Genomic DNA, 14,089 nt, shown 5'->3' with positions numbered 1-14,089 from the left:
GATGGGAGGAAGGAAGAGGAGGGGGAGGAGTGGGTGTTGGGAGAAGAGGGGTTGAAAGGAGGGGTGGGCATGAGGAAGGCAGGGGATGGACAAAGTCTTGGGTGAGGGTGCAGGGGGCGTGAGGAGAACTGGGGCAGAGCGTGGTGAGGGGATGGGCACCAGGGAGGAAGAGGGCAAGGAGGGCAGTGAGGGAAGGGAGAGGCACCAGGAGGGTTCAGGGGGTAAGGGAAGGTGCAGGTTCCAGGGGGATTTTGGGGGTGAAGCAGAAGAGCAGACATGGGGAGAGGAGTGGAGTGGAGGTACGGGCACCACAGGGCAAGTGGGTACAGGGAGGTGTTAGGAGAGGGGATGGGGAGGGAGGCTAGCGGAGGGGTGGGCACAGAGTGGAAGGGCAGGTGCAGGGGTCAGAGGGGATGAGGAGGGCTGGACAAGGAGGATGAGGAGAGCTGAGGGGTGTGAGAAGGGCAGGAGCCAGGACAGCAGAGGAGAGTGAGGGGTGGGGTGGGAGGGCAGCAGGCACCGGGGGAGCAGAGGGGCCAAGGGGAGGATGAGAGACATGGCAGCAGAGGGGAAAAGGGAGAGGTTTAAAACTTGGGTGCCACAGTGGCACATCCAAACAAGCGCACGTGACTTCAATATTAGTGCACAAGACAAAACTCACTCTGCTCCCGGATGGAAAATCCGAAGAGGGAGCACTGGGCATTGAGCACTGGAACTATTAGCACGAATTGTGGGGGATTCTCCATCGCTGACCATTTTTAAATCGACTGGGATGTTTTCTAAAATACATGATTTAGGATTTTGTGGGTGTGGAGGGAGTCCTGTGGCCTGCCAGAGATCTGATTAGATGACTGTGATGGTCCCTTCTGGCCTTGGAATCTGTGAGACTGTGGTACTAGCAACTTTAAGGCTCTTTCATTTTCAGTTTCCTTTTCTTAGACCAGTCCAAACTGCTTCTTACCCGCTTACCTTAATGAAGAGGCAAGGAAATCCTGTCTTTAAATAGCATTGTGGCGTGCATAATAGCTCACTTCTAGATTACAGAATATTTGGTTGGTTTTTAAACTAAAAGGACACAAAGTTAATTTAATTTTTCAGTAGAAAGTTGTGATATTTCTACATTTAGATTTAATGCATTAATGAAGCAAAACTTTAACATTGTTTGGTTCTTGGATTTCTTTTTAGTAATGTTTCACTGCTTCTAGCGTAAAACTGATAACTCCACTTCAATTTCCAGATGCAATTGATCTAAAACCTGATAACAAAGATGACCTCCAGGCAGTCATTGCTCTCAGCTTATTGGAGTCTCTAGAAGTTCAAGCAGTGGAAAGAGATGCTAACAGGTCAGTGAACGAAGACTTTGTTTGTTTGTTCTTTGCTTATGCATGCACCCTGGGACTTTATTCAAAGAGCTTTCTGTCAACTGTAAAACAAACATTACTCATTGAACTTAAGAGCAGTTAGTGGTATTAGAAGGTGCTTTGGCTGTTGCCCTCTGGGAACTGTAGCCTATGTACTTTGTGTTGGACTTGGAGGGACTGCTTTAGTGGCAGCACCACAATATCAGATTTAAGGACCGACGATAGTTCCCTTCATGGCCCATCCTGTCCCTGCTGCTACTGCCTTTGTGACCAACATAGTGGGTTTGTGGCACCTGTCCACTAAGATCCGTACAGAGACCTCCTGCCTCCATTTCATTTTACGTAGGTTACTAAACACCTATTTACTTTGTCCATTTTTAACGGGGGTGCATTTGTTGAATTTGTCTTCATTAACTAATAAAATACGCTCCGTCTGCAAATCTCATGTGCAGATATATGAAAAATAATGCCTGAGGTACTGTTACACATGCTACCCCCAAATCTCCTCCAAGCCCTGTTTGATTCACCCACCAGTTACAACTCTTCTTCAAGAATGGAAACTCTGTGATGATTATGAGTATCTATCAGCACAAGAACCAGCGCAGTGGGGCCCTGGTTTGTAATAAGGATGTAAAATAGCATTTAAAATATAACTGGTTAAGCTATATGTTTAACCAGTTAACCACCTCCATGGGGAGAGCCGTTGGAGCAGTACACCTCAACCATGAGGTGGTGTGATGGGCCCGGCCATGCACCGGTTAACCCATTTCCAGTAGGCATCATCTGGTAAGTGTGATGCTTACCGGGTAATCGGCTATCAGGGTTTCCCAACCTATGGGTCAGGACCCAAATATGGGTCACCATTACATTGCAAAAGGATCGCCAAGTGTCTCCCCACGTGCCTCTCCTCTCTCCTCTCCCCGTTTTTGAATTGCCTTGGGTCACCAAATCTTCCTGAATTGTCAAAATGGGTCCCCATCTGGAAAAGGTTGGGAACCGCTGGGCTAACTGCTTACCTATTTACATCCCTAGTAGTGCTGGAAGTGGTAGGCACTGTATGCCGATCTGTGAGTCAGATCCATGTATGTCTCCTGTTCAGCATTGGATTACAGTAGCATCCAATTCCTTTGGTCTATTCTGTGTTTTGACTAGCCAGCTTACTTACCAAAGTGAGTGTGTGTCCTTTTAAAAAAAGCTGACACAACTTACATGTGATGCTTTCTTGCAATGTGACATTTGCATTCTTGTTCTCTGACAGGGCCCACAAAGCAAACGCTGCTGAAAACAAAAATCGCTCCAAAAGAAAACGGTGTGAAGTCTGGGGGGAGAATCCCAAGCAGAATGAGTGGAGGAGAGTGGATGACTGGCCTGTTGGCATGAAGAACATTGGAAATACATGCTGGTTTAGCGCAGTCATACAGGTAGTGCAATGGTGACAGTAATAATTTACCTGTTTGTAATGCTTGCCACCTTATGATCAAAACATACATTTCTTGGAATTAAATAAGCTTTGCAGCATTTTCATGGTGGAAGTAATTTCTGCTTTTTTGAAGGTGGGCAAATGTTGGCACAGAGAGGTTAGGTGATTTTTCTCAAGGTCACAGTGAGCCAGCTTGCTATTCTGTATTTCTCCATATTCCTATCAATAACTTCATATTAATATAAAAAGAAAAACTGGGTATCTTCACCCTGGGATGCAGTTTTTTGGGAGACCACAATACAGAAATAAAATTTGAGAGCAGATTGTGCAGGTCTGCCAGGTTTCTGCTTCTAATTTTAAACAAAAAGGATCGAAAGTACGTGGTTCTTTGTGTGGCAACATATTTTACTCTGATCCTGTTCAAAAACAGCAGCCAGGTCATCAGAGCACAAATGAGATATAGAAAAAAGGCTATATAAATATATTCATGTCTTTATTATTATTTACAAATGTGTGTTCTGTGACATGGTGCAATGGCAAAATGTCTTGAAAGCCAGATTGGTAAAGTAATGATCATGTAATTTTACTGGAATGAACACTGTCTCCACATCACATGCTGTATCAGATTCCAGTTAATGGAGTACAGTGGCTTAGATGCTTGCACTAATAAGAAACTAGTCTGGTGCATTATTAGTGATTATTATGAGTGATTAGTAAAATGAAAAGAGACAGCAGAAAGAAAAACCCAACACATTGAATTCTTCAGGCTTTTTTACATCAGCAGATAAGTGTCAGGCATGCTTTTCCCCCCATTTTGTGGCAAAGTGAGGAACAATTACAGAAATGCTTCTGGAGTAGGGGTGATTGGTTCCTTTGCCTCTCATTCAGATTTCCAGTATGAAATGGAAGGATGCTCCTCACGCCTTCCCAAGAGGTTTCTCTTAATTTACTGTAAACATTTAGGTGGGTTGGAGGGAGGGAATTGAGTGTTCAGGACGGGTAGAACTGTTAAAGGTTTATACTACTTAAGGAGAAAGTCATCCAAGAATTTGGGGGTGAGTAAGAAAAACATAAAGTCTGCAAGAATGACTTGGCAAATGAAGATGAGTCCCAAGTCTAGACTTGCGTTGACCACCATGAAGTGTCTTTTTAACTCTTCTTTCCTGTCAGTCTCTCTTCCAGCTGCCGGAATTTCGTAGGCTGGTCCTTGGTTATTCTCTCCCACAAAGTATGCTTGAGAATTGTCGAAGTCGCTGTGTGAGTTCTCATGGAAACTCCTGACCCTTCTGGGGGATTCTGGCAATTAGTATTGGTGACTATAAAAACTGACTTGCTACAGGTAGACAAGGCTGGGAAATCGCTCTTTGAGAAAAATGTGTGGTCACAGAAATGGCTGAGAGTCTTTCCTATAGCTATAGCATTTCTCAAAAACTAGGAACTGCAGAAAGAGTGGAAAATCTATGCCTTGTTAATCTGTTTTAATGATTCCAGAAATTCAGAACATGTTTCCGTGTTCTCAGTCTCCTCTTACGTCCCCTTAATACCCAACATCTCCAGCTCAAGTCTGAACTTCAGAATATTAGAATACAGGTTGACCACTTTATTCTGCATGCCATATTACTTATGGCACCTCTTCTAATCCCAGATTTTCAACGTTGAGGAACTACTGCAAATCTTTCAGTTCTCTCATGTACTTGACTCGAGGCCAAATCTGCTTTCAGGAAATATCTTTGCATCATAGGAAAGGAGATACAGGTTCCTAACACAAGACATTTTCTTCTGAGCCTGTCCATTGTATTACTGTCCCTTGTGCTGGCCCTGTTAATTTACTTTTTCATATATGTGTCTGTCTTGTATTGAGCATCTTGTAATGCACGCTCTTACTTTGAATTGCAGTAAACTATTGTGATCTCTTCTTTTCTAACGCAGGAAAAGAGAAATATTGCATTCATGCAGGAACTTCAGTGTCTCTTTGCTTTAATGCTGGGGACACAGCGTAAATTTGTAGATCCGACTGCCGCACTGGAAATTTTAAAAGGTGCATTTAAATCTCCTGACGAACAGCAGGTAAAATGGATAAAATGTCTCTTTGCTTTTCTCAAAACAGACCTAACAAAGATATAAACAATCATGTTTCACTTAATGAAACTTTAAATCCAAACGATTGCCTGTCTCTGTTTTAACTACAAGTGTGTGTAAAACCACCTCTTAAAGGTACATGATAGTGAAATGTACATGCATACAAAAAAGACAGTTAAATAGCCAATGTGAAATTTGTCCCTTCACTGCTATCTGAATTGCTGGTAGGGACCACCGGATTTGGAACTTGACTTCTCTATGTTCTCAGCAGAGTTTCCTCTGACTTAGTACACTGCTTCATAAGGTGTTCATCTTTGACCTAGAATAGTAGTAATAACAGTTAGTTCGTATAGCTCATTCACATGGTTCAAGATACCACAATAGTTTTGTGAGTATATTTGAAAAAGTGCGCGATTTTAATAAAACCTATTTACATCAAAACATTTTCTTGTTAGAATCTTTCACACTCCAGTTTCTGTCTCTCTTCCAGCAAGATGTGAGTGAAGTCACACACAAGCTTCTGGATTGGCTAGAGGATGCATTCCAGTTGTCTGTGAATGCAAAGTAAGTTTTTATTGTTTGAGATGTTTTTACTTACTGTTCAGCAAAATTGATTTTTAATGGTTGATAGATGCTAGGGTTTAAATTAATATTTTAAGCAAACTAAAAAACCGATAATTTGCTGCATCAGTCAGGATAATTTCTTTTTAGTAGGGTTGTTAGGAAGCATTTATTCGGTAATCAGGTAGCCGACAGAAATTTTGTCAGTTACATGATTAACCAGTAAGCAGCTCTGCATTTAAAGACGCTTGAGAGCTGGCTGGCAGGCACACTGGCTCGGTCCTGGTAAGTGTAACTCTCCCATATGCTAACACAATGTGTACACTCTCCTTTTGAAAGCAGCAGCCCTCAAGACAAATCAGAAAACCCAATGGTGCAACTCTTCTATGGGACTTCCTTGACTGAAGGGGTCCACGAGGGTAAGTAAGGGATTTTTTGTTTTACTTTTAACTTTCTTTGAGTGGTTTGAGTGATGCTGGAGTACAGATTTACAATGTGGTTTGTGACATTGTGTGTTGTTGCAGTTTCTTGGTGAGATTATCTGATTCTCCCATATTACAGCAGGCATACAGATAATATTATTTCTATATAGTTGTCCTGCTGCTGTTGAATGTAATGTGAAGTTTGTTCTCTAAAGGATAGTATCCTCTATTAAAATCCTCACCTTCATGAGCATAGAATTGTAAAAAGTTCTCACCTCGAGAGAAGATGAGCCAGAGCGAGCTAATGTCTCTAGGGTAATGCTATAGCTAAACTGCCTACCTGCTGCCTGATGAAAGCTATCAGGTGATTTGCGGCTAGATCTCATGAAGTGTTATAAGCTATTGTTTCGGTAGGAAACGTATTGTTGCATATGCTGGAGAGGAGAGAGGTTTTAGTTGTTGTTTTAAGGCAGTTTGTGTTTTTCTTCCCCTTTATTCAGGCAAGACCTTTTCAAAGATAGAGACCTTTGGCCAGTATCCCCTTCAGGTAAACGGTTATCAGAACTTGAACGAATGTTTGGAAGGGGCCATGGTAGAAGGAGAAATCGAACCACTTCCTTCTGATCAGTCAGTGAAGTATGGACAAGAGGTTGGTTGCATGTGTTATTTGCTCTTCTTCAAAGGAAGTCAGTGCAGTGCAGGGAGGTCCCATTGTATCTTAATAACTTAAAATGGTGGCTGTAAACATTCCCTCTTCACCATATGTAAAACAGTTCATGGTCAATCTGTTGAATGTACATAATGTTATATGTGAGCTGATAGCCAAGCCACCCCGCCGTAGTTCGTTTGTAAAGACATTGTTGTCCAATGTAACTTACTCCAGGAGTTTACCCTTTTAAAAAGGTGCCTGCTTCTGATGTAAGTGTGATAAAGTCTCTTTCTTTCTATTGAAGCCTACCTGTACCTGAGTAGGGAAGAACCACTGCCTCCATATTTTCGGAGGGTAAAAGTACAGTGCTTAGCTCTATGGTATGCCATTTGGAATTTGTATTTTTTTTCTCCCTGTTCTAGTGTGCATTTCATTGTAACTCTTAACCTTCTGCCTGTTCTGATTTTTTTCCTTTTTTTTAATTACTCAAATCATAAGCTGCTTAACTTTGTGACAAAGTAAAAAGTTAAGACACACACACAGCATTCAGCCTCACTTTATATATAAAAGCAATAGATAAATTACACTGCAGAAAAGAGCAAATAAAATGATGGAAGGATTCATGTATTTTGAAGGCAGACTAAGGAAAATTAACTTATAACTTTTAAGTTATATTAAAAGGATGCTGGAAGACAACTCTGAAGAAATTTTTGCAAAGGTTGGTGATAAAAGGAGGTGGGAAAAAGAAGTTTCACTCATTAGATGAGTGCCTGAAAGATGAATTGAGTGACTTGAACTAAAAAAAAGAAAAAGAGATTCAGCTTCATGATGAGTTTGTTTATAAGGCCCATCTAATTTTACAATGGGCCGCTTTAGTAACTGCTGCTCCTGTGTTAGTACCACTCAGACACAGCTGATGCAGACTTCTGGTCAGATTGGTGTAATGCAAGATCTTGGGCAGTATGAGTAAGAGGGAGCTAAATATTTGATAGGAAAGATCTTTGGCTTTTAGATGCTTTAAATCGATAACTGGAAAAGTAAGGGAAAGTGTCTCAAACAAGGACATAAGTTGGGGGTGGGCAATAATTTTTTGACAGGGGCCACTTCAAAAAATTTTGAAGTGGCCCCGGGCATGCTCCTGGCAGGGCAGAGGAAACTTCATGCATTTACCCCCGCTCCTTGGCCCTAATTGGCCTAGGGGTGGGGGAGCAGCAGGGCCGCTTGACGAGCCGGATCTGGCCCACGGAGATCCTTTTGCCCACCCCTGACATAAGTCAAGGAGTATTGCTTTTATTTTTAAGAGATGTGATTGGAAAATTTGTGCTCATTAATTTAACTTCCCAGGATATCGTGACTAGAGGACTGCATGATAGGGGACATGGAAAATAAAGTGCATTTTATCTTTTGAGACATTAGGTGAGTGTTTTGAAGTCTGATATGTAGCAGGATTAAATAGAAACCTGTTTCTTCACCTAGAAAACAGTTTTATAAACATTTCCTTTTTGTTTGTTATGAGGATGTTTGGTTGACTTTTTTTTCCGAAAGGGCTATGATACATGGCAGCTTCCCTTTGTATACATTAATACTGGTCCTCAGAGTAAATAGTATTGGTTCATTTTTATTGTGTGGATGAATTGTTGTGTCTTGGCTTTCTGATATGGGTCTTTTAGAGCAATACAGACGGTCTCCGAGTTATGAGTGGTCGATTTATAACTGTTCGTACTTACGACCAAACCTCCCATTAAGCGTTCGTAAAGGCGGTCCCTGAATTACGAACGCGATCCGTGCTTACAAACAGCGCAGTCGCATGTAAATGAATGGGGTCCGACTTACGAACACTTCGAGTTACAACCAAGTGTTTGGTCCATAACTCGTTCATAAATCGGGGACCGGCTGTATTAGTGTAATGTAGTGTAGTGTTGGATCCAAAAGGGGGAGGGAACTGTCTGTCTGGCACTGTCTCAGAACGTGTGAAATATTCTTCTTGCAATGGATGTTAGAAATATTCTTGAAAGCTGGGAGCAAGGGGAAGTATAAATGCAAATGCAAACAACCTTTTTCAATGTGGCATTTAGAACAGCACTCCAAATACCAGGAAGTTGGCTCTGTCATCTGCGCCTCTTACGCTATACAGTTTCTGAATAGACCAAGAGAGTAGTTGAGTGCACAGAGGTTGGTTAGGGGCTGCTGTTTCTTGAAAATGTGAAGTAATTCTCCTTTTCCAAGGCTCTGGGCCTACTCACATTGTTTCAGTGTAGCATCTGCCAATTTACTCTAATTTTGCTTCTTGATTGGATGGTTGTCTCTCAATCTGTGTGGCCTGGGCATCAAATATCGATTTTTGTGGATATTATTTAGCTATGTTTTGTATGGTGAAGGTCTAAAATCAAAGTGGAAGTCTTATATTTTGTAAAATTAGGCTTTCTAAATAGCATGTTGATTTACTACACACTTTCTATGTTTGAGGGGAAAAAGTTATTTGGGGCAGAATTACTTGTTGATGTACAATGTGCCATTCAGGAATCCTCTCAAAATTTGTGCCCTCATGGGGGCATTTGTCTTTTACAGCGTTGGTTTACGAAGCTTCCTCCAGTATTGACCTTTGAACTCTCCCGGTTCGAGTTCAATCAGTCACTAGGACAGCCAGAGAAGATTCACAACAAACTAGAGTTTCCCCGGACTATTTACATGGACAGGTGAGATGTTCCAAGATTGTGATGTATTTCAAAGCTGATTCTTCACACTTTGCTCTGGTTTATTTTAACTAGAGAAATAGAGCACTGGGTGAGTCTCTGAGCAGGGAAATGTATGCAAATGAAAGACCATACATAGCTTGAGGTATACGAATCTCACTCAGTCACTTTTTTCCGGGGGGGCGGTGTTTGTTTAGGTATTTGTACAGAAGTAAAGAGATTATTCAAAAGAAGAGAGAAGAGATCAGGAAGCTGAGGAAACAAATAGCGATTCTGCAGCAGAAATTGGAAAGGTAAGCATCCACCTTTCCCCCTCTTCCAGAATTGGTGTTTTTCTTTTTAAACAAGGCATAAAATTGAGTAAGAGCGATTTGTGTTCAAGATCTTAATTTAAGTAACACAACAATTAGTTATTAGTATAACCAGCAACTACTAGGCATTTATATTTTATAATAAATACTAGAAGACTTACCCAGTGTTGCTCGGGTCCTTCAGGGAAGGGGTTTAGGGGACTGCTGGAGTCAGGGCAGGATGTTGAGGATTCCAGGGGCTCCGGGCAGAAGGTTGGGAGTGTGAGAGGTTCAGGAGGAGCCGCCGGGGAGGGCTCTCCCTCCCTCCTGGTCCCTCCTGGGGCAAAGGAGGGCATTCTCCTTCCCCCAGCCCTTCCTGGTCCTAGCTCTTACCACTTAGAAGGCATTCTTGAACAAACAGGCAGACAGACAGACAGATGGACATTTCTAAAATACATAAATTACGGCTTGCTCATACTGTTTTCCTCTCAGCGTAACATGAGTTGTGTGAGGATTCCCTTAACAGAACTCTACGATCTTGCTTTTGTTCTTTAGATACATGCAATATGGCTCTGGCCCAAGCCGTTTCCCATTACCTGACATGCTGCAGTATGTTTGTGAATTTGCCAGTACCAAGCTACCATTAGTTCCCTCTGCTCAGGACTCTCGGACAATGCCAACTCAGTCCCAAGCTGAGTGCTGTGTTCTGAATGAACCTCTGCAGCAAAACAGGTGAGGAAAAGAAAAGGGTTATTGGCTAAAGAAAGAACTTTCATCTTTAAGGAGCTGTCAAGTCAGTAGTGGGCAACCTGCGGCCCATTGGGGTTCTGCGTGTGGCCCACGAGACTTTTTGTTTACCGTGGCCCACACACAAGGTTGCTGGATTCTGCTGGTTTTTGTCCATATAATTGTTTTCCTACCGGTATTACAAAAGTGACATGCACTTGAAGCAAAGGTACATGAAGTGAGGTGCGTGCTGATTGCACACAACATTATGAGAGCCGTGCGCGACCTCTGCATCCAATCAAAGCACTGCTATGGTTCGGTTGGCACACCCTGCAAGTTCTAGGTACGCAAGCGCATTTGGAAGGACTACCCTCTCCGGGGAGACCGTCTTGGTTAGGACAGTCTTATAGCCCACTGAGATGGAGGGCTACTCATGCAGCCCATGCACTAGCCTAGGTTACCCTTCACTGTGTTACGCCGTGTGATTCGGTTGTCTAGGCACTTAGAACCATGGGGACGTGTAGTATGAAAACTTAATAAAGATAGGCCAGGCTGTTGAATATCCTGCTCCCAGATGGATGCCGCCAATCTGTGCTGCTAACACTCTGCAGCCAGTTAGTGCTTTTTTCCCACTCCAGAAACACAGCCAAACTGCTATATTAAAGCAATAATCTTGAGATAATTTATGTAAAATCTTTGCATAGTGTTATCATCTTTTGTTTCATCAGTCATTAAAATAGTGCAATATTGAATTACCACAAATCTACCCACCATGGTTGGCTTGCGCTCTAAATTTTAAGCAAGCAAATAAATGAGTTCTCCAGTAAAATAGGAAGGGATTGTTAGTGTTGTGGATTGTGGACTTTAATAAGCTTAAATGTTGCCAAGCTGTTTCCTGGCTAGTGAATAAGTATAAGCATGGCATCATCTCACATAGAAACTTGTATGTTCAGATCTTGAATATTTTTAAAGCAATATCTACTTGAGAGTGCCCTCTGGAAACAGCAGCCTGAAAGTGTCCATCAGTATGTGGCTTTTGCTTTATAGTGTATTAGAAACAGAAAGTACCGAGAGCATTGAAGGTGCTGCATCCATTTTGATAAACCCTTCACCCCAGCAAGAATGTGTGAGCAAGATGCCCCAGCCCTCCTATTTACCAGCGGAAATGTCTGAATGCCCGGCTCCTCATGTGGTCACCGAGGAGGAGATGAGTCTTGTGAGGACATGCCTGCAGCGCTGGAGGAGTGAGACTGAACAGGACATGCAAGGTTGGCCCAAGTATTTATCACGTAGAAAAGATTTACCAGGTGTCGCTCGGGTCCTTAACTCAATTAATTTTTGTTTTTCTTCGTTTTAAATCATTGCTTTGGGGTGGGGCTGCCCAGGGAGACAGGAAAAGCCCAGCCCTCTCTCCCCACAGTAGCTTGGGGCCAGGTGAGAAGCACCTCTCCATGGCTGCTACAGGTTCAGTAGGCACAGCCAGGGGAGGGGTGCATGTCCAGGTTCATTTCCCAGCCAAAGTGAGGGATGCAGCAAAGTCTGCACTTTCCCCTCGCTCCCTGATGAAGGGGAACAGCCAGAAATGTTTCCGTACCAATGGAGAGTGAGGCACGCCAGTCCTCCTCGCTCTCCCTAAAGGGTGCATGGGGGGGTAGGAGGCGCGGGGTGGGAGCAGTCCTGGAGGGGAGTGCACCCCATCCACCCTCTTTCACCTGCCTAGTGATTTGGTTTCTTTTCTGTTTGGTTTCATGAGAAGCAATCCCATTCCAGGCACATCCTATTTTTCTGGTACAACCAAACCCTTATCTCACTTTAAGCTGTGATAAGAGGAAGCTGCATACCACATTTGATGGTTTTAGCACTTACCGTGTAGGAGTTCTTGAATGGACTTATAGATGGATGGACACAGAGAGACAGATATGTACAAACTCTCTTGAATATATAGTAGAAGATGATGTGCAGTATACACACAGGGCCCTGGTCTATTGTAAGATAAGCATGCACAACTTTCCATTAACTTCTGAGGCAGTAACTGCAATAGTGTACGTGAGGGTTGGGATGGGTCTGTATTCTTATTACCTCCATGCTCCCATGTCTGGGATGAAGGGTGGCGCTATATAAAACAAAGTTGATCAGTGTTTGTTTTCCTCATTAGATCTGAAGGACCGTATTACCAGAATCAACCAGTCCATTGATCAAATGTATGGTGACCCTGTTCTCCGTCAGGTAGGAAGCATGGCTTTGTAGGGGTTACATATTAAAATGATATAGTGCTGCTGATGCGTAACTGTGGCTCACATTAATATTAGGAAAAGCTGCATGCACAAACAGAGGAAGTGGACAAAAAAGAGTCTTATGCTTGTTTTGCCACGTTTTGCTTTAAAACCAAAGACATGCCTTTGTGAGATTGGAAGTTACTTATTTGGAATGGTATTTTTAGTAGGTTAGTAAAAGCATCCATGAACTTGAAAACAAACTGGACATAATTTATTTAATATAATCTAAGATAAATGCTTGTCACTCTTAGTTTCTCCCATTAGCACTTGGATACCTGTACATGCTAAGATGAATTTTGTAGAGTTATAGACTTCTGGATTGATCAGACACCCTGAAAGATGAACTCCCTATGTCATTGCATAGTGGCAGAGTTGTAATGCTCTAATACAGGGGTGGGCAATAATTTTGGAAGGGGGGGGCCACTTCACAAATTTTGGAAGTGGCTGCAGGCCACTTGGAAGGGGCGGGCCCTTGGGCGGAAGGGACGGAGTTGAGAACTACCCTGCTGGGTACGGTGACCTTATTTTCTGAACCAGCTGCAACTAGTAAGAACGGTTTACTGTAAATTATAAATTAGATTAAGCGTTTTAACTTTTGCATGTTAGTTTATCAAACTTAATTTTAAATAAAGTAAAGTATTATGTCCAACACGAAAGGTTTCAGTGTTTTCTCTTATTTATGGCAGGGGTGCAGGGTTGGGGGTCACTGACCCACAGAAAAATCAGTTGGGGACCACACAAGTGAGAAACAAACTAACTCCTCCAAAACCCCCCAATACTCACTGATGTGGCCCCAACTGAGACACAGGGTGAGGGGAAGAGAAGGAAGGAACTGAGGTTCAGGGATTCCCATAGACCAGATTTACTTTTCTGGGGTTCTGGAGTTAGTGGATATTATGGACCCCCTTAGGCTCTGGGGTAGGGACAAAATCCAGGAGTACAGTGTGCAAGACAGATCTGCCAGCAAGTAGGATAGGGATGGGGTGCAGGATCTGGGGTGCAGAAGCAGTCTGGGAATAGGGTGTCTGGCCAGGAGAGAGGGTGCAAGAACAAGGGAGAGTGTTGGAGCAAGCTGTGGGTGCTGGGTCTTGGAGTGGGGGAGGGAGTGACAGGATGGGGGTAGGGAGGGACTGGGCATGAGAGGGAACCTTACCTGGCTTCGTGCCCCCTTGCAGCAACGCTGTCCCAGCCAACCCGAAGGGAGGCCCTGCTGCTGTGGTGGCCACACAGTCCAGGGCTGGTCCCAGAGGCACTGCGACCACGGCCGTGCAGCCTGGGGTCAGCCCCAGGCCACGTGACCATGGCAGCAGCACCTCCGGGGCAACCTGGGGATGCGTGGCCATGGTGCCTCCAGGGCCGGCTCCAGGCTGCGTGGCTGTGGCAGCAGCGCCTCTGGGGTCTAGCCCTAGACCGCGTGGCCAAGGTGCCGTTGAGGAGCCTCCTCCCCAGTGCTGCCTCCTCTCCAGCAGCTGCACGGGGGGGAAGAGGGGCAGTGCAGCTCAGGCTGAAGCCTCAAGCGCCAGCACAAAGCCTTCAGCTGTGCCCAGGTCGCTCAGCTCTGCACAAGCTCAAAGGGGATGAGGAAGCCCTGTGGCCGCAGGATGGGAGAGGA

General features: G+C 43.8%; 1 protein-coding gene across 14 annotated transcripts in view; it reads left to right on the top strand.

The window, feature by feature from the left end:
• USP28 (ubiquitin specific peptidase 28) overlaps positions 1-14,089 on the top strand; it is a 48,403-nt gene that overhangs the window by 18,220 nt on the left and 16,094 nt on the right. For 7 of the 14 annotated variants that reach the window (XR_016347861.1, XM_075909771.2, XM_075909765.2 and 4 more), the window contains 12 exons: positions 1,238-1,343; positions 2,620-2,782; positions 3,952-4,038; positions 4,711-4,848; positions 5,351-5,424; positions 5,761-5,840; positions 6,344-6,492; positions 9,061-9,188; positions 9,383-9,478; positions 10,031-10,207; positions 11,249-11,469; positions 12,357-12,427. Coding sequence is in view for 13 of the 14 variants with exons in the window: in XM_075909771.2 (XP_075765886.2) it covers positions 1,238-1,343; positions 2,620-2,782; positions 3,952-4,038; positions 4,711-4,848; positions 5,351-5,424; positions 5,761-5,840; positions 6,344-6,492; positions 9,061-9,188; positions 9,383-9,478; positions 10,031-10,207; positions 11,249-11,469; positions 12,357-12,427 (1,490 nt within the window). In the remaining variant the exon portion in view is untranslated. The remainder of the gene's footprint in view (positions 1-1,237; positions 1,344-2,619; positions 2,783-3,951; positions 4,039-4,710; positions 4,849-5,350; positions 5,425-5,760; positions 5,841-6,343; positions 6,493-9,060; positions 9,189-9,382; positions 9,479-10,030; positions 10,208-11,248; positions 11,470-12,356; positions 12,428-14,089) is intronic. The other 7 variants (XM_075909775.2, XM_075909764.2, XM_075909770.2 and 4 more) reach the window with 3 other exon arrangements.

The sequence above is a fragment of the Pelodiscus sinensis genome, chromosome 25 (assembly GCF_052426305.1).
Source record: "Pelodiscus sinensis isolate ZL-2025 chromosome 25, ASM5242630v1, whole genome shotgun sequence".
Classification (NCBI taxonomy): domain Eukaryota; kingdom Metazoa; phylum Chordata; order Testudines; family Trionychidae; genus Pelodiscus; species Pelodiscus sinensis.
Note: the sequence above shows the minus strand (reverse complement) of the source record. Positions and strands in the feature narration are given on the sequence as shown.